The sequence below is a fragment of the Phyllostomus hastatus genome, unplaced genomic scaffold, assembly GCF_019186645.2.
Source record: "Phyllostomus hastatus isolate PE091 unplaced genomic scaffold, TTU_PhHast_1.1 phas_contig_1, whole genome shotgun sequence".
Lineage (NCBI taxonomy): Eukaryota > Metazoa > Chordata > Mammalia > Chiroptera > Phyllostomidae > Phyllostomus > Phyllostomus hastatus.
The window spans coordinates 4,637,492-4,658,692 of NW_025333498.1; the positions used below are offsets into that span (position 1 = coordinate 4,637,492).

A 21,201-nucleotide genomic window follows, 5' to 3' on the forward strand; every position below is an offset into this window, starting at 1 on the left:
TGTGTTCACATCTTTATCATTTAAGAAATACTTAAAAATGGCATTTATTTTTGTCTCAACATATCAACTGCATTTCCAAAACAGCAGGCTTTTCAATGAATAAATGAGAACTGTAAACACAAGATACAGTATACGTTTTTGACTTCCTACAGTCAGTTTCACAAATCCACATACTGTACATTCATAGGTGAGGTTCAGCCTGTCACACATTTTATTTCTATAATTACATAAGCATAATAAATACATCTGATTTTTAAAGGTCACTTAAAATGAGTCATGATAATTTATAGTACAGTACGTTTCAGTTCAAGTGCAAAAATAATTATTTGCTTAATTCCATTTCTTTCCGTTTTTTTTTTAAGCTGTGTTTTGCGGTGCTAGATATCCAACTGTGAAATTTCTTCTCCCAGATGCAGTTTGAGGCAGAAGGATGATATCAAGGAGAAACTTACTTTACAACTGATCCTGTTTAGTCAGGGTCAGGGAATAAAGTGAGTTGCTCTTTTTAAACTCTGTTCTGTTCCTGCCTTTCTCCTGTGCTCATCCACAGCTATTATATGCACTGTAACTGACCTTCATTCAGCTAGGGCAGCATTCCCTTTTCCACAGTCGTCTCCTAAGGCTTTCTATTAACCTCAGCTTTCATTTTTAGCAGCAAGCTTTATGCGTGGTTCACTCAGCCACTGTGCTGACAGCAGTTGTGGTATTTACAGTAGCACACTCATATCCGAACTGTCCAGTGTCTGACTGTGTCTTCATGGGAAAAAAGATACTGAATTTGTTTCTTTAGTCACTGAAAAGTATAGTTATTTCTTATTCCTGTCCTTTCATTCCTGGTTTCCTATTCACCACCTTCCCCCCCACCAAAAAACACAACAAAAACTGACCCATTTTATAATTTTTAAAAATTGTATCCCTCCCCCAGGCACTTAAATCTTATACTGTTATTTGTAAATAGTACTGCTTAAAGAAACCCTTAGGAATTCAGTGATTTAAAAAAAATTCCATCAGCTGAGTAGAGCCTGAATCACTATAAAATTGTATATAGTGATATAGGCTACTTACAGTATCAATATATTTAGTAAACCCTGTCTATTAAGTTATAGGATACTGAGTTGGTTTATTTGGAATATTCCCTCCTCTGGTCTTAAAGCCCATTTAAAACAAAAGGCATTTTAAAGCTCAGCTTAGCTTGCAGTAGTCAATAACAGCTTTTGCTCGAAGAATTAACTATTTTCATTGTATACCGTACATATATAAAAATATATTTGCTAAAGATATGCCAAGTTTCTTATGAAACTTGTTCTAAACAAAAGTATATATGCTACTAACTTTTTCTGCTTACTGTATTTTTTAAATCTTACCATTTTTAAATGGTCCTCTTTAAGAGAAACAAAATTATCGGTGTATTCTATTTCTTCCTGGTTTGCAATAAGAACCAAATAATTAGAATAAATAAGCAGAAGAGGGAAATTGTATCAGCACTCACTTTGTAATGCTTTCCTTCCCTATACTTACTTAGTGTAACTGCTGGTTTCAACTCATACTGCCCTGGCAGAGAAGTCCTGTAGTCCTTAACCTAACCACCAAAGAACAGAAAGTCCTCACTGAACTCCATTTCCCTTCTGTGATTCCAGTGGGCTGTTTCTGCCAATATGTACTGTAGCTACTATGTGTGTGTGTTTCCATGTTAATGAGTTCAGGTATCTAGAAGCATATGTGGTGCAGTGCTCCTCAAGGTAAAGCATGTCCTGGATTCGGGACACCTCTCCCTCTGTCCTGGCAGAGGAGCCCAGTTCCATGCAGGGTGTGAGAAAAGCAGGACCCCTCAATGTCCCCCAGTGGCAGGCTGAGCCTCCTGCTGGCCCTCATTTTCCTTTGCTCGCTGGTCCACACTGGGGTGAGTGGAGCTGCTCTGTGTCTGAGATGTTGCTGTTTGAGGGGATGTTTGGTTTCCATGTGGTTCGGAGTGAATCTCACGTGGGACAGGCTGGGCTCCACCAGCTGGAGAATCTTCCCGATTCTCACTGGTCCCCTGGAAGGAAAAAACAGGAGATGCCTCACAGTCAGTGTTTGCAGACTAATCCAACACCTTTTATATATGCTTTCCAGTAAGACATAGGAAACTTGAGGAGATCAACCTCAAGTGACCACTTCAGGGACAATAATGGTAAGGATAGAATGTCTTACCTTTCATCTCTTTTCCTATGTGCAACTGCCAGAGCCGCATGAAAAACACAGACACTATAAGCAGACTTATCTTGTGGATAAAGGAACATTACTATCAAAATGCCTGTTACCACTAGGAATACAATTTACACCACAAATATTTACAGAGCCCTCACCAGCCACTGTGGCAAGTCACTGGGCAGGCAGCATGGACTTGAAACTCAGGCCACTTGCTGAGACCACAGAATTCAACAGTTGGAAGGTACCTCGTCTCTAAAGAAGTAAGACCTTGGAGACAGGGCCAGGAAAAGAATGTTCTGAAACTAAGAGTCTTATCTATATTTAGGATTTAAAAGTATACACTAAAAGTTAAATAAGACAGAACATCCACATAAAAAAGGGAATGTAAACAAGCACTTAGATAACAGGTTATAAGTAACTGAATACACACTCTAGCACATCACCTGTAGCATGTCTGTAAAATGCCACATGGCTCCATCTCATGCTATGTTCCTGATTTCTGTAAGTTATGACACATTTATTTTTTTAAAAGCATTTTCTTCTAAATTAGTACCTATCACTTGAAATAGATGAGCACCAAAAAACAAAAGCTTTATTTAAGTGATTGATTCTAAAATGAAATGATTCTTATATAATGGTTTCTTCATAAGAATAACTGAGCCATTTTTATTCATCTTAGCCTATCAGAAAAAAAAATTAAGCCTCACAAGCTTCTATGAAAATGAGGATGAGCAACCTAAGTAAACACTGCTCTTCAAGTAAAAGATATCCTTTCTCCTGATGCACTCACTTCCCGCTTTGTATCTTTCCTATGCCCCTCTCACCCCAGTATTCTCCTTTTTAACTACTAGGTAGAGGATTCGTGTGAGTTTATTATCTTAATAAGTAGGATCACACATTGACCAGAATGCATTACAGTTAGTGAAGAATGAGGTTTGGTTTAAGTTATAGAGATATTATGTGTTAGTTTACTAAGTCATGATAAAAGCAGTTCAAATCTTCTAAAAAGAACGCTACTCAAATTACTTTTTATTTTTAAGTCTTATGTGTTCTCTGAAGCTACTGTAGATACAGACATGACACATCCAGTGACAAAGAATGACTAACAAACACAAGCAAGTAGACTCATTACTTTGGCTAAAGTGTTCATAGAAGTCACACTTAATCATTTCCCAAAGGCAGTATATAGTTTTATACAGCTTTATTTACAATTACCCACAGTCTTGCCAACATAATGATTTTACTTTACTCAGGAGAGACCATACCTCTAAGGATAAGAAAAAATAAACTTTTTATTTTTCATGTGAGGCCACCCGCAAAACTACACTTCCACTGAGTTAAATGTCCTTGTCAGACCCATACAGAGGCTCAATGTATTCATTAATTCATCAGATGTTTATTAAGATTCTATTACTTATACTGCCCCCACTAGAATTTTAGAATTACAGAGATTAATGCCCCCCAAAGCAAGAGACATATATCCTCACTGCAACTGGTATCCACCAATACTGAAAATGTAAAGAAATACACAAAATCTGATTTATTTTTTCTTTCAAGAAGCAATTATCTTCTCTGTGAAGCCTTCCTGCACTCTACAAGGCAGGGTTTTCCCTGTAATGGGACCTTGTCATTGTATACACCTCTACAATGCACTTGTCACAGAGTACTGAAATTATTTGTCTGCATGTCTGTTTTCCCCACCAGACCTTCCATAATCTTGTGACTAAACAACTGAATAATGAAGTCTGAGCTCACATAAGGTAAGCCAGCAGAGGAACTTTACCTGTAAAGGCTGTATCTCAGAAGCACGGTTGTCTCTTGTTAGCTGCATCATCTCTTTAATTTGGTAGAGTGCGTAGACAAAGGTTACCCAGGGAGAGGAGCTGACTCCCCAGGCTGGCTTGTTCACATCCTCCTGTTCTTCCTGATGCTTGGTTTTCTTGGGTGGAAGTCTGGGCTCAATACGTGGCATGACATCTTCTGTCTGTTGCTGTACCAAGTCGATAGTTGCTATGGGAACAGGACTGGATGGAACAGGAATCCTTTCTGCCAACATTGTCTTGTCTTTAGAGAAAAGCATGTTTAATTCATTTTTAAGATTTCTACTTATTTAAACAAACAAAAATAAACTAAATAAGCAGATAGGCCCATTCTAGTGTAAATTGGCAACATTAATTGCTGTGTAGTAAGGGGTTCTTCTTTTTTTAAAATTTTATTTATTTATTTTTAGGGAGGGAAGGGAGGGAGATAAAGAGAGAGAGAGAGCGAGAGAAACATCAATGTGCGGTTGCTGGGGGTTATGGCCTGCAACCCAGGAATGTACCCTGGCTGGCAATCGAACCTGGGACACTTTGGTTCTCAGCCCGCGCTCAATCCACTGAGCTACGCCAGCCAGTGCATAAGGGGTTCTTCCTTACTTGGTATAAGTACTGAGCAAATGAACATGAGGTTATCTTGCAGGGTCTCTTCATAGAGCTGAATAGACAAGAATTTCTATTTACTTAAGAAATGTATTGTTCATTCAACTTAGATGTAACATCAGTGGGGCACAGGTTGCAGTGAATGGTGCTTTAGGGGCACTTAGGGGTTGAGATTTTAAAAATAAGCATCGAAACAGAAAAAGCCACATGATAGCTGTTTTTATTGGCCTTTTATTGGGTTGGCCAAAAAGTTAGTTTTTTTCTATAAGAAGACTCCAGTAGCACTTAGTTGTCTTTAACTTCATTCGAAACAATTTTGTTAGATTGTATTGTGACAGCTGTCATATCAGCATGCACTTAAAAAAACTTAAAAAAATTGGTGAATTTTTGTATAGCCATTTTAATATCAAAGATGGAAGAAAATATGCAACATTTTTGGCATATTATGCTTTACTATTTCAAGAAAGGTAAAAACACAACTGAAATGCAAAAAAAGATGTGTGCAGTATATGAAGAAGGTGCTGTGAGTGATTGGACATGTCAAAAGTGGTTTGTGAAGTTTCGTGCTGGAAATTTCTCGCTGTACGATGCTCTACGGTTGGGTAAACCAGTTAAAGTTGATAGTGATCAAATTGAGACATTAATTGAGAAGAAGCAATGTTCTACCACATGGGAGAGAGCCAACATTCTCAAAATATCCAAATCAATAAAGTAATTGGTGAGAAAGAAAAATGTGTCTTTAACTTTGCAGAAAAAATCATACAGAGTTTTTTGGCTAACCACATACTAAAGACATGGAGATCGAGGCTTTTTAAGAGGTATGATCCAGTTAAGATTATAAAAGAACAAGAGTGAGAAAAACTAGAATTAGTCTTTCTTTCTTAATCACTTGTTGATAGTAAAATCTGTCTCTGGAGTTTCTTAACAAGCTAGTTTTTCTAACAGAAGCACTTCAGGTACTTGAGGCAAATGCCACTCAAAGAATAGGACACAAAAGAAGATGAGCCCTGTTCTGGGACCTAAGAGCTTAGTAGGAATATTTCCATTCTATTGGTTGGCCTTCTTCATGGGGAAAAAAAAAAAACACTTGAAAATTTGTTCTCATCTAAACATTATAGTTGATAAAATCTTTCTGTATAACAATTTTAATTAAGGTCATGCCTAATTGAGGGAAAACTTCAAAGTTAAGGTTTAGACTTTTTTTTTCCAAAGGAAGTTTAAAATCATAGAAATTAATACCACTTACTATCCCTAGTAGGAAAATTAATATATAGCCTTATATCTATTTGATTTAAATTCTAAATCCCTTTAGAATTCTAGAGAAATACAAAACCACCAATAAACCAAAACAAAATCAAGAGCATCCCAAGCTATTTAAAATGACCAATATTCTTTTCAACACATTGGACAGCTTATCTCCAGCTATCAGGAGGCCACTGATCTACCACTGAGGAAATCTAGCCAAGCAGGTCTATAGTACACTCTGTTCCTGCCTCTGGGTTTCTGAGGGGTATGTGTGGAATTCTTTAGAACCACTAAGAAGAACGGACATGTCTACCTTCTTCCTCATCTGGCACTGCCAGCCACTGGATCAGGGCAAAGAGCAGGAGGATCACCAGACAGGCCATGCCAATCCCTCGGAAGGTTGCAGCAGCCCCTGTGGAAACAAAGAGAGCACTCTATAGAGTAATTCCAGGAAATGCAGGTGGCCCTCATCCAAAACTATCAATATTCTAAAGTTCAGGACAAAGGCAGCAGCACTTGGGACAAATCAGAGAATGGCAAATGGCCATTAGCTTCATAGAGTGGAAAACACACACGTCCAGGTAGGTGTCAGGAGACCTGGGCACTGCTATTGGATCAATCATTGGTCAGATTGTGAAACTGCATTTATAAACGATTGTCTCTGAAAGCCTTTTACCATAAAATTCAGTGGCACTTTCTTTTTCATAAAGACCATTTACCTAACTATTAAACAGCCTGATTAATCTATAGTTGGAGTTCAAATTGTGCTATGAATTTAGACACCCCTGGGCCCACCTTCCGTAGATGACTGAGCAATTAAGATCCTAGAGCAGAATGGTCTTATCTCCACCCCAGCCCCTGTGTTTCCAATAAGGGAGATCTGACAGGGTAGGCAAGACTGTGCTGTGGTGGATGCCGTGACACTACCAAACCCAGCATAGTTAGTTTTTTCTGGTTCAGAATCTCATAATAGAATAACAATGATGAACTTTCTTTCCTCTAGCATTATTATCAGCAGGTTTAGGGTCGTTTCCTTCAAACCAACAGCATATGAGCTTATTCATTTGCTTGGCTCCTTTGAGGTATCTGTGTAGCATCTCATTAAGCTGTTTGTCAGAGAAGTGTGCACAGTTACAGGCTAGTTCTAATCATCTTAACGACTTCAGCACTCTGCTTTACAATTATGACTACCATGAAAGTTACAAAGAGAATATGACCACTGGAATTGAGCTCCTGGCAGTCTCCAGTAATTTGAGTGTTTATTGAGGTGTTGCTAAAACATAAGTTTTCAACAAAGAAGGGAAAAAAAGAAAGCCATTCTTACCAAAATAATTGACTAACACGCCTCCAATCATGGCACCACAACCTCTCCCCAAACCCAGGTGGAGGCCCTGCAGGATGCCCTGAGCGGACGTCCTCAGCTCAGGGGGAACAGCTGCGCTGAGATAGGAAATGCAGGCTGCCCAGATGGCCGCGTGTGTCACTCCTGGAGAGGAAGAAGGGCAGGGAGGATCGTATGAGCGGCACTCCTTACGTTATTCTTTCTTCAACTATGCACTGTTCATTTTTATATACAGAAAATCAATATATATACATTTACCTATAAAATATTTATTTACACATAACAAAATTTACCATTTTAACCATTTTTAAGTATGTAGTTAGTTCATATTAAGTACATTCACAATGTTGTGCAACCATCACCACCATTCATTTCCACAATACTTTTTATCATTTCAAACTGAAACTCTGTATCCATTATGTTAACTTTCCCCAGGTCTTGGGAACGACCTCTGTATCAATGAATTTGAGTAGTCTAGGTACCTCATATTAGTGGAACCATACACTATTTGTCCTTTTGTGTCTGGCTTATTTTATTTAGCATAAGTCGTCAGAGTTCATCCACATTGTAGTATGTGTCTGAATTTCCTTTCTTTTTAAGGCTAATATTCCATTGTATGTGGAAAACATTTTTTAATCCATTCATCTGTTGATGGGCATTTGGATTGTTTCCAAGTTTTGGCTACTACTGCAAATGCTATTGCTATGAACACTGCTGGGCAAGTACCTGAGTCCCTGCTGTCAGTTCTTTTGGGTGCACACCTAGGAGTGGAATTACTAGGTCATATGGATAATAATATATTTAAAACTTTGAGGAACTGCCTGTTTGCCACAGTAGCTGCACCATTTTACAGTCCCACCAGAAATGCACGAGTTCCAGTTTCTCCACATCCTCACCAGCACTTGTTATTTTCATGTTTTTAATATAATAGCAATCCTGATGGGTATAAAGGATGTCTCATTGCGGTTTTGATTTGCATTCCCTAATTATCAGTGAGGCTGATGATATTTTACTTTTGTATTTATTGGCCATTTGTATATCTTCTTTGAAGAAATGTCTATTCAAATCCTTTGCCCATTTTTTAATTGGGCTGATGGGTTTTTATGGTTTTGGATTTTTTCCCTTTTTATTGAAGTTATTGGGGTGACAGTAGTTAACAAATGTATAGAGGTTTCAGGTGCACAGTTCTACCACACATCATCTGTACACTGTATTGTGTGCTCACCACCCCAAGGCAAGACTCCTTCCATCATCAATTATCACCCCTCCCCCGCCCTGTTTTGTTTTTTTGCTGTTGAGTTGTATGAATTCTTGATATATTTTGGATATTAAACCCTTATTGGGCACTTATATTGACATTAAAATTATTTCCAATTTTTCATAATTAGCACCATGATTAACATTGTTGGAGATACAACTTTTTACATATTCCAGATTATTTACATTGGTTATAATTCTACAAGTGGGATGAATTATTCAAAGGATATAACAGTTTTTATGCCTTTTAACAAATAGTTCCAATTTGTTTTCCAAAAGAGTATAGACTGTTTACAATGACTCCTTACCAGTTTCATTATATCTTCACCATTTGTTAGGAGAGAGGAGGGGAGAAAGATAACCAATGGAAAAAAAATAGGTGTTATTTTAATGTACAGCAACTGCACACTGTCTGAATTTAAATCTTTATTACAGCACTGCTTTAAATGTAATCAAAAGATAATGACACAGTAGGTTTTTATAAATTGAAGGGATTAAGAAATCATCTGGTTCTGCCTAGATTGAGTCATGGACTTGCTCCCTGCAAAATAATCTCATTTGGAGATAATATCATCAGACACTCTTAACCTATGTTTTAGAAAATTAAACTAGAAGATTAATATACATTTAAAATTTAATCTGACATTAGTCTGCTTCTGGCCAAAATGTAATTAATAGGGATTGGATTGACCCTCCTTCCTGAAACAACCAAAACCTGGACAAAATATATGAAATAACAGATCCCAAGATATTGGACATCAGCAACAGGGATGGTAATCTCTTAAGAGAAGGGGAAAATATGAGGAGCCCTGTTTACTGCCTGGTTAGACTTTGAAAGCCTGAAGGCACAGAGTTCAGGAAACCACTGGGTTGAGGAGATGAAGCTGACAGTCTGAGGGAGACCACAGCAGCTAGAGTTCCAGAGGAAAGTGCCAGAGAGGAAAGAGCTTCACAGAGAGAAACTCCAGAAGTCTGCAAATGGTTTGTTTTCCTCCAGTCTTCAACAGAGTACTGACCAGTAGAAGCATGTGTAGAAACTCTGCAAAGCTAGGGAAGGAACCACCAGAAAACATTCCAGAAACAGTGCTCAGAACCCATACAGGGATAGGAACAGTACTGGTTGCACCAGCCAAACTGGAAAAACTTGATTCCTGGGATTGGTGTTCTAAACATGTTTTATTAGTATTATGAAAGAATCAGCCCCAGTCTAAACACTGCTCCAGTTCCACCTAAGTAATCTTTAAAAGCAAAACCCTTAAGGATCATACTATTTCCAGGTAATTTAGCTGTGTCCCACAACAAAGGTCAAGAATATAAGAATACAAATACATCCATACATCCATCACCCAACAAGGTAAAAACTCACACTGTCTGGCATACAGTCAAATTACCAGGGATGATCTTACGTAAGTAGATCCATAATAGAATAAACACTGTTTTTACCAGTCAAATTAAATTAGATGTCCTATAGTTAACAGGAAAACATCAAAATAGTTTTTCGTAGGCTTATATATATTTCTGTAATCATTTTAACTAGGCTATTTTTTAACAAAAAATATGGACTAGATGATCAGAAGTACTATGCACATGTCTTTTATTTCCACAGAAGTCAAATAAAATATTTGCTTTATCTGGCTAAACAATTTCAGTACCTTAGATAATGCTGGCTTTCTCAGAACTGAGTAATGCTTGCATAGAATCTTAACTATAAAAGTTGACACAGTAGGATTATTAAGTATATTATTAAAGATGCTGTCAACTGCATTTCTTTTCAGATACACATTTTCCATTAACCACACTGAGGAAAAAACTCAAAAATATTTCAGGAATATTTTGAATAAATAATTTTGAATAAAATTATTCAAAATTAAGTTAGATTAAACAGTAACATTCAACATAGGTTTTGGAAGTAGTTTCTTAAAGATGAATCATCAGAAACTTAAAACCACATCAAATAGTTATAAATAAACTTCAATGGTGCTACCAAATTTATTGTGTCTATGAGCAATCAAGTGTAGGATTTCAAGTAGAGAAAGATGGGCCTATGTATTTATGCAACCAAAACAGTAACAAATATATTTTTGCTATAATTCTAGATCAACTATAATTTTAGCAGTTAATTCTCTTAAGTGTGACAGCTTGGGTACACACAATCTTCCAATAATAGGGTTTTCTTTTCTTTTTTTTTTAATTCTAAGGGTTTTCCAAAATTTTGAGTCTTCCAAGATAATAGAAGCCTTTCCAGCAGGATGACTTAAGTCAGGATGCTTTTAAACTATTCGCAGAATTTGTTGATTGGCATTAAGTGGCAGATATAAAAGATTCTCTACAGTTAGATCGCTAGAGTTTCCTTATAGCTTTTTGAGACCTGATCTGATAATGGGACTGCATTCTATAAAGCAGGTCAGTGCACTAACCAAAGGAAAAATAGTAAAGCATACAGTAAAAAAACTGTCCCTGGTACTAAAAGCAGAAGAGTGAAAGCTACTCTGCCTGTTTGCTCCAGCATTTTCCAAGGCAGATGTAGAATTCAAATTTGCTTCTCTAAAATACCTTGTTTCAAAATATCACGTAAATAGAAGAATCCATATCATTTCCTTGAAAAGAAACTAGCAAGACTAAGCAATCCACAAGAAGAGACTGGGTTGTGAACATCACCTTTGTACACAAAGACAACTGTAGAATTTTGGTTCTTGCCCTTAAGTTTGAGTGTGCAGTCTTCTAGCAATCATATTAATAATCTGAAAATCTTGCCAATATTTTTACTGTAGTTGTGTTCTCATTCTCTAATTTAAAATAAAAAGCAATCTAAAAATCCTCCACCATTTTACATATTTGTAAAATATGAAAAGAAATCCTGACAACTGTGCTGCCTAAAACAACTTACCTCTAAAACTTGAGGGGTAAAATATATCATAAGCTGTGAAAAGAACATGCTTCTACTTTCTTAATTTTTCTTAGAGAAAAATTTTTAAAAATTAAGTGAAAAAGTAATACATTATCATTCTCCATTTGATGAAATAAATGAGCAGATTTATTCAGTGACATGGGTAAAGTGTTTACACTGGAGCAACAATTTTTAAAAAACTTTTAGTATGAAATAACTAAGTTGGTGGATCACACAGTAAGAATAAAAGTATCAAACAGTAAGAATGAAAAGATGTTATACACCACTAATAACAGTAATGGAAGTACACAAATTGACTCTCCTTGCAATATTTTAACCCTGCCACTTGTCACAAAGCTGCTGATATCTGTGGTTAATTCAATACCAACCACATATAATAGGTACTTCATAAATATGTTTCAGTGGCAATTCAACACTGTATGTTAACTGACAGTGACTGACTCTCAAAAACCACATAGGTCACACAAACAGCTTCTCAGATCATGGAAACTTAGCTTCCCAGTCATTCCTTCCTTACCTTTACTGGGGTTTCTTGAGATTATCTTCTACACCTAATAGGATTATAAGAGATATTTTCATACCATCTACTACTGAGACCTTAACTATTTGGGGACACACTAACATTTGAATAACCTAGAACCGTTAGAAATAGTTATGACTAACATTGAACTTTTTCTCAATAATAGTGCAGCAGTTTACTCTAACAGGAATTGTGCTGTGTTTTACACAGATTATCCCATTTATTCCTCCCAGTAACAGATACTATTTTTTCCCTTCATTTTCCAACTATGAAACTAAACCCCAGAGAGATTAAAGTCCCTCATCCAAAGCCACACAAGACAACAGGGTATTAAAACAATATATGAACCCAGGGTGTCTACGGAGAACTTCAGTGTCTAAGTACACTATAAATCCTCCTAATACGTGCAAATATTCTGTAATAAATGTAACCATTATCCGTATTTTGCTATGTATAACGCACACCCATGTTTTTGGCCTAAACTTTCAGGAAAACTTGTTTTAATTTTTTAATTCAATTTTGTATTTATTTATATTTAGATACTTGTTTTTTGTATTATAAAGGAATTTTAGCATTTATTTTAGAACATAATATAGTACAAGAAATTTATGTAGCAAATAATTACAAAACACAAGAACAGATACAAGACATTTTAGGTACTACCCATGTATAATGTGAATCCTTATTTTTCCCTCAAAAATTTGGGCAAAAAAAGTGCACATCATATACAGAAAAATATGGTACTTTGGGAAGTTTTGTTGATAACATCAAACATGCCCAACAAACTATCAATTTTAAATAATGTGTATTCCTACTACCTTCTTTCTCTCCTTCCCAAAGAACTCACAATATACATATTGTCCAATTTTCTATATGCCCCCAAGTAACTCTTTACCTTGTAATATTCGACATTGGTATCTGATTCTGCAACATGAATTTCAAGATTGTTTAGTCTTGGCCCACAAGCAGGCTCTATTGCAATTCATGTCATATCTGAGCAAGAAAAAAAATTGTTTCTTCCCAAGGGGCTGTTGTTCTTTGTAAAATTCTGCTTGGTTTGGGGAAATCACATAATGTCTGGGTGGGGTGAAAACTGACAAAGTATTGGCGAACTAGAATTTGTTTTAATTTTGTTTTTCTTCTGCCCCTGGCTTGAGCTCACTGAACAAAACATAAGTATCCCTTTAGCGTTAGCACACTAAATCAGTTGTGACAGCCCCTTTCCATGGAGGGACCAAAGCATATATTTCAATTAGTTCAGGGTACCTCTCAAATGCTGGGATTAAAAGGAAAAAAAAAAGCTGAGGCTCACACATTAGATGTTTTCTTCCTCACACAAAGTCTAATGGCATGGGGACAAGATAAGTAGCAGTTCTGTTCCTTATAGGCATTCAGGAACCCAGGCCGCTGAGACTCTGCCCTTTTCAACACCTAGCTACCCTGGCAGAGGAGGGAGGAGAAAATGGCACATGGGAACTTTTATGGGCTAGGTTTAGAAGTGACATACATCATTTCTTCTCACATTCCATTTCTGCAGAATCAGTCATACCTAATTGCAGTGGAGACTAGAAAATAGAATCTATAGAATCTAGCTCTGTGTGTGTCCGTGAAGAAAAGGAAACAGCAGGTGAACAGCAAGCCAGTATCTCTGCCAAAGTCAGAGCCACCAACAGCAATGGACCTTTCAAAAATAGCAGAGCATCCTACAAAGTAACAGACCGAGCAGCAGCTGCCTGAATGAACCTTCTTTGTGTCTCATGGAAGAAATTTTATATAAGACATGCAACAATTACTTTTATAGTCCAATATCCGCCAGTGTACAGCACTACAAGTATCTCCTTTGTGCATTCATTCAACAGCCCTTACTGAACACCTACACTATGTGCCAGAGCCCCCACTGTGCTCTGAGAATAAGACAACATACAAAACACATCCCTAATCACCACGGAGCTTATAGTCAGATGGGTGAAAGGGAGCAGGATTTACCTGAAAGAGGAATAGACTGAGCTCCTTGAGCAAAACAAAAATATCCAGCACCTAGCACAAGGCTTGACATGTAATGACAGCTGAGCAAAAGAATGTTGAAATGAAACTAAGGTGTAGTCTGTATATTGGAATATGAGAACTAAAGCATTCATGGATAAGAAGTACCCTGGGTGAGGCTGGAGAAAACATCCAAATCTCATGTAAGTAAAAACTGACAGAGGAAATAAAGCTTCTATAAGCTTCACCTTGCAAGATTTATTTTTAAAGATGCTTAAAAAATTCCATAACTGATACAACAATGTCGGGGCCCTTATGAATTCTACATGCTGGCATTAGGCCCTTGGCATACATTAAAGTAGATTTTAGGAGACTCTGACCCCCAAACTGACTGTGTTTACCGTCAGAACTTGGTAGCACTGAAATTTCATGCTCAGTGTTTCTCCATATCAAGCCACACATGAGAAGTGATTTTATAACAAAGCCAGTAAAAATTCCACTTCCCCAATGATAACTTTAAGAATAGTGGGCACTGACTAGTCATTTATGACCAGGCTTTTAATAAGTAACTGTAATTTAACCTCTTAGAGTAGAATCTTCTCAATTATACTGGGTGAGGCAAATAGTTATATGTGAACCACAGTATTTATTCTTGTATTATTTATTAATTATTGTATATTTTCTACATGAACAACTATAAATCTACTTTTCCTCACCCTGTATTTCTCCTATACTGATTTTTATTTATTTATAGTTTTTTTATTTTACTTTTGTAATTTTATATTACTTAATATTTATTGACAGCTAACTATATGCCAGGTAATGTGCTAAGTACTTTGCATAGATTAATTTAATATTCATATCAGTCTATTCTATAGCACCAGAGTCTGAGGTTTAGACAGTTAAGTATTTTTCCAAAGACACAGAGCTTTTAGGTTGGGGAGTTAGAATACAAATAATCTAATTCACATCTGGTCAAGATGGTGACTCGCTTCCTTGCAAAACCCAATCAAAATTACAACAAAAATATAGGACAAACATCACTCATAACCATCAGAAATCAAGTAGCATGGAAGTCTGACATCTACAGAACTAAAGAAACCACATCTGTCCAGACTGGTGGGAGGGAAGAGACATGGAATAGAATGGTCCCACATCCATGTGTGATAGATGAACATGCGGGAGGGATATCTCAGGAGTGAGGTATCCCAGCCCCACACCAGCACCCCCAGCCCAGGGTTCCAGTGACAGGAAGATAAGTCCCTATAACTTCTGGCTGCAAAAGCCAGTGGGGAATGAGTCAGTGGAAGAAACTTCTAGAGTCCAAAGCAGTTTCCCTTAAAGAACCCACATGCTGACTCACTCAGACTCATTCCATCTGAACTCCAATACTGGGGTAGCAGCTTGAAAGGCACCAGTGATATACAGGGAGGAACCTACGTGTCTGGCATCAAGGCGAGAGCTAGGAGACAGCTTCTGCCAGACAGAAATGTAGGCAGAGGCCACTGTCCCCTTTCTGAACCCTTCCTCGACAGTGCCACAGAGCTGGGAGGCTGGTGCGTATCTGAGACTCCAATCAACCTGGCTAACACCCTGGAGATCCCCAGAGAGTCAGTCCTACCCAACTTATGAGCCCACCCAATCAGCTTTTTCCACATGAATGGCTGGTCTCTGCTCCTGCTTCATAACTTCCTAAATCTATTCAAACAAGCAACAGCTAGCTTCAGTGAGTCCCTAGCCCCCATACCTTTTGCATCAGGCCTGGCACTAGCAGCAACCAGCCTAGAGTCACAGCTTGGCTTCACTTGGGAACCTCAAAGCTCAGCACAAGTAGCAGCCATCTCAGATTGTTTTATACCTTAGGCAGGGTAGCCACAGGAAGAAAAACACAGGTTGGAGCTGACCTTGGCCTGCACCATCTGGGAAATCCCAGAGCCTGTGCACTCATTGGATAGCTAGAGACCATGTCAGAGCACCACCACCCTGCCCCCACACAGCTGATACTCCACAGAGGTTGGAGGTTGTCAGTGGTCACAGTCATTCCTTGCATCTGACTGGCCTGCGTAAATCCCTCCCATTGATCTTCCAGGAGCAACCAATGCACAACTACAAGAGGAGGGTGTACGCAGCCCACATGAAGTGTGCACCTTGAGTACCCACTTGGGTACTTGGGAGGCTGTGCCACTGGGCCCTAGAGGATACCTACTACATTAGGCCACACTACCAAGACAGGGAGTCATGGTAGCTCTACCTAACACATAGAAACAAACACAGGGAGGCTGCCAAAACAAGGAGACAAAGAAACATGGCCCAAATGAAAAAAAAAAAAACCAGATCAAGACTCCAGAAAAAGAACTAAACAAAAAGGAGATGAGCAATCTATCAGATGCAGAGTTCAAAATGCTGGTTATAAGATGCTCAAGGAACTTAGTGAGGGCCTCAACAGTATAAAAAGATCCAGTAAGAAACGAAGGTACACTAAATAAAATAAAGAACAATTTATAGGGAAACAACAGTAGAGTGGATGAAGCCAGAGTCAAATCAATGATTTGGAACACAAGGAAGTAAAAAACAACCAATCAGAACAAGAAGAAAAATTAAAAAAAAAATGAGGATAGTGTAATCAGCCTCTGGGACAACTTTAAGCATTCCAACATTTACATCATAGGTGTGCCAGAAGGAGAAAAGAAAGAGCAACAAATTGGAGATCTATTTGAAAAAAATAGAGAAAACTTCTCTAATTTGATGGAGGAATTACACATACAAGTTCAGGAAGCACACATAGTCCCAAACAAGTTGGACCCAAAGAGGCCCACTCCAAGACACATCATAATTCAAGTGCTAAAGTTTAAAGTAAAGAGAGAATCTTAAAAGCCATAAGAGAAAAGCAGTTAGTTACCTGCAGGAGAATTCCTATAAGACTGTCAGCTGATTTCTCAAAAAAAAATTTGCATGCTAGAAAGGATTGTCAAGAAATATTCAAAGTCATGAAAAGCATGGACCTACAGCCAAGACTGCTCTACCCAGCAAAGCTATCATTTAGAATCGAAGGGCAGATAAAGAGCTTCCCAGACAAGGAAAAAATAAAGGAGTTCATCATCACCAAACCATTATTTTATGAAATGTTAAAGGGAGTTATTTAAGAAAAAGAAGATCAAAACTCTGAAGAATAAAATGGCAATAAATACATATATATGAATAACTGAATCTAAAAATCTAAGCAAACAAGAACAGAGACAGAATTATGGATCCAGAGAGCATTTTGATGGTTGCCAGATGAGAGGGGGTTTTGGGGGAATGGGTGAAGAGGTGAGGGGGTTAAGAAGCACAAATAGTAGTTACAGAATACCCATGGGGATGTAAAGTGCAGTATAGGAAATGGAGCAGCCAAGGAACCTATGCATGACCCACAGACATGAACAATGGCAGGGGGTTGCTTTGAGGGGGTTGAAGGGGTTAAGGGGGGCTGAGAGGAAGCGACAAAGGGGGAAAAATTGGGACAGCTGTAATAACATAATCAATAAAATATAACTTAAAAAACTCAATTTAAGCCTAAACACTTTATGGTTGCTAGACTACTGCATATTTTGGGTTAAGCTGCCTCAACTAACTGAATAGAATTATAGAATGAGGTAGCAGAAGTAAATGATAAAATACACTGATGTTTTCACAGATGTACAATGAATGGTAGGATGATATCTTAGGGAAGAGCTATCATATTAAAGGGTCAGCCTTTAAATTTAGCTTTCAGGTTTTCTTCACATATTTAAATAAGTTTTTGAGAAAGAACTTCCTGTATCACTAAAGAGCTTTAAATGTTAGAAAATACCAGCTATAAAACAATAAAAAGAAAGTTAAAAAAGATAATATTTTTTAATTATAGTACTTTTTTCAGGGTACTGTAAAATCAATCGAGCAACAAACATTTATAGTGTATCTCCCTATGTGCGTATGTCTTGGAGAATTCAAAAGGTACAAGGTATGGCGTTTACATTTAAGAGTTAAAGCTTTTATTTTTAAGATTTTATTTATTTATTTTTTAGACAGGGAAGGGAGGGAGAAAGAAAGTGAGAGAGAAACATCAATGTGCGGTTGCTAGGGGCCATGGCTTGCAACCCAGGCATGTGCCCTGACTGCGAATCGAACCTGTGACACTTTGGTTTGCAGCCCGCACTCAATCCACTGAGCTACGCCAGCCAGGGCGAGTTAAAGCTTTTTAAATCAGCAAGTAAAACTAATAGTATTTGCAAATAATGAGGTAGCAATTAAGTGCTAACCTATGTGACACAGTCCATAAGCTTGAGAACAATTCTGAAAAGGAAGAGCTAAATGTACAACACAATTACCAGAAAAGGATTCTGGGAGTGGAAGACATTTTAAATAAGCTCTAAATGGACAAAATAATGTATGTTTTGAATGAAAGGTTATATAAGAACTTTTAGTAATTTTTAGCAAGGGAATGACAAAGAATAAAATTGCTCTATTACAATTTATAAGACTACTCCAATTAAAAATTAATTTTAGCAGTAACACCAATGGCTTTCATATGCCAGTTCATCAATTCAAATGCTTAACTTAGACCATTTGCCTATTTTACGTATTAATGTGGTAAGCTACCTGTGTTTCAAGGGTTAAGCCAGACAGAAAATTTCCAATATGGATGGTAACAGACTGGAATCATGTTTAGAATTCCAACTGTCAGATAAGGGCATCATACCAATCCTTTCACAATTTCTCCGTGTTCTTCCAGACATAAGATGAATAAAAACAAGTCTTACTCAGCTGAATAGGCATACTAAATAAGAAAGCAATCTTCATAAATGTCAGCTCAAGCCCTCCTACTGGTGACATTAAAAAACTGTCTTTCATTAGAATCTTAGCCCAGTTCCTACTGATCAAGCATCCTGCAGAGAAAGACCTGACATAGGCCTCGTTTTTTACACTTCAGTACTTGAGCCATTAATTCAAGCACCTCAGAAGACCTCTTCAGTTACAGCAGGCTTGCTCTCCCTAAGTACATTTTAATAGCAAGAATAATTTTGATCACAGTCATCTCAAAGTCTTACAAGGATTTACAACCAATACCCACACAGGAAAGCTCATAAGAAATTTGAGCTTGATTTTTATCAAAAGTGTATTCTCATCACCACAGTCAGGAATGATTAAATGCTTCTTGTACAAAAGTAAAGGAGAAAAGTCCTATGAGTTTTAAAAATGAGACCTTGAGAAATAAATATAAACTGTCCCAACCCTTCTACTCCACCCAGCAATGCTTTTAGGCACTTAGACCCACTGTCTCATTTTAAAATAAATTACAGCCTCCTTGTGGGCATTCCTGCTTCTTTGTATGGCACCACCAGTTGCCTACAGAACAATATATTTGCTGCAAATGGTAGCCCAACTGCTTACAGAATAAGACTGCAAAAGAATATTGGCTACTAAATGTGAGAAAGATCCTAGGTAAGAAACATCCTCACAATTCCCAACAGTCTTACTCTGATCCTCAAATAGATACCTGCATAGCCTCCTTCCTAGGGGATATTTGCTTAATCCCCCCTCCTATCTGTTAATTATTACCCACATGGTCTGAGGAGACTAATGGGGATGATGATCAAGAGCATCAAGGAATAAAGGATAACAAGGAATCTTCCTGCATTAGTCACATGCAACACAAATGGGGAAGAGATTGGCAGCAGGAGATACAGGATAAAGCACCTCTCTTCTCTCCTCCCCTTTAATTGCCCACTAGGTGGTACTAGTTCTCACAGTGTTTGGGAACAAGGCAAGGGGTGACAGGACAGAGAGGTGAGATAGACCCTCTTGTGTGAAGCTGGTTGAGAATCAAAGAACGGAAGTGCTGACTGTTCAGTGTCCAGACTGTTAAGATCATTCATGATGACAGCCCCACGTCACCAGGTAACAATTCCAGTCAAAGGATTAAGCAGCATCTATCGTACTGTAATTAAATCACTCAGTGCTTTGTCATCATTTCTTGTCTTTACTGTATTGTAAGTAGAGCTGCCTTAAGCACAGGGACTTTAAAGTCATTTGGATAAGTTTGTCAAGGTGGAAGGATCCAGACTGGCAAAACAAACCTTTTCAGGCTGAAGTATGTTCCTGTGACACAGGATTAATGCCACGTGGATGATTTACTGTTTTCTTCAGGGTGGACATGGGTCAAACAAAGGCAAGGGATTTTGTTTTTGTTATACAGCCAAAACACTCAGCACTCACTTCTGCCAGGGAATGAAACTGTCTCCTCCAGTTTTAGACACAAAGAACTCTGTGGAACTGGTCACAGAGCTCTCCATTACACAAGGAGAGTCTGTTTGTATAGATCCCCTTTCTACTTGCTTTAGATCAGTAAGAGGGTTTCTACTGGCACAGGGGAGAATGAAATGAAGCACAAATGTGTAAATTACAGTTTGCCACAGGAAGAGGAATTTCTTCCTCTTAGATTCAGTATGACCAAGTCCCTAAATCCTGGGATAACGCCCTCAGGTACACATAGGTATTATAAAGCTGTGTCCTGGGTTGGCAGCTTGGAATGATGAATGCATTGAGCCCTGGCCGTGGCATACCACAGATTCCCTGGAGACACTATTCTGCTTCCCACTCCTGAGCTTTGGCACTCAGCTCTTGGCTCCTCTCTTTGCCAAAATGCCCACAGTCTTTAGGCCACCTGGTGGGTTCCTATTCACCCTTCAAAATCCAGCCTGTATGTGATTTCCTTGGGGAATCTTTCAATAACATCTCTGTCCTCCCACTCCCTGCTTCACAAAGCTAATCATTCCTTCCCTGGAGCTCCTTCTCCATTACCTGGCACACTTTCTGACTCCATCTAACACACTGTATAGTAATGATGTGTTTACATATCTGGCTTCTGGACCAGATGGTAAGACCTTGGGGCCTAAATTAATAAGTGGCTTTTTAATTTCATTCCCAGCACCCACCATGCTGCCTGACTCTTAGTAGCTACTTAATATATATTTTCTTTTCAACAGCTTTTTAATTCACAACAGCGTTTGTCTCTTTCCCTCTTATAAAATTCTTCTGTTGTTCCTTTAACCATTTCATTAAAAAGCTTCTCTCCTTTACTTTTTTGAGTCACTTATGCAAACTGTCCATTTTCATGCAATTAGTATTTGAAAAAAAGGAGACAAAATAGTCATATATTATTACAATATACTTTCTTTGTAGGCATACCAGTGTGGGTTACTTTTATAGAGCCTGCACACTGTGGCATACCAATAAATGAAGCACTTAAGGACCAATAAATGATCCTTAAGTAAGGCAAGGATCCTGTCTTAGAACAGAATAGGAACTAGAGGTGAAA

General features: G+C 37.9%; 1 protein-coding gene across 2 annotated transcripts in view; it reads right to left on the reverse strand.

Moving 5' to 3' along the window:
• MFSD6 (major facilitator superfamily domain containing 6) overlaps positions 1–21,201 on the reverse strand; it is a 66,280-nt gene continuing 45,079 nt past the window's right edge. For both annotated transcript variants that reach the window (XM_045856059.1, XM_045855974.1), the window contains 4 exons: positions 7,180–7,341; positions 6,169–6,267; positions 3,974–4,254; positions 1–2,035 (listed from right to left, as the gene is read on the reverse strand). In XM_045856059.1, the coding sequence (XP_045712015.1) occupies positions 1,829–2,035; positions 3,974–4,254; positions 6,169–6,267; positions 7,180–7,341 (749 nt within the window). In that variant the 3' untranslated portion in view covers positions 1–1,828. The remainder of the gene's footprint in view (positions 2,036–3,973; positions 4,255–6,168; positions 6,268–7,179; positions 7,342–21,201) is intronic.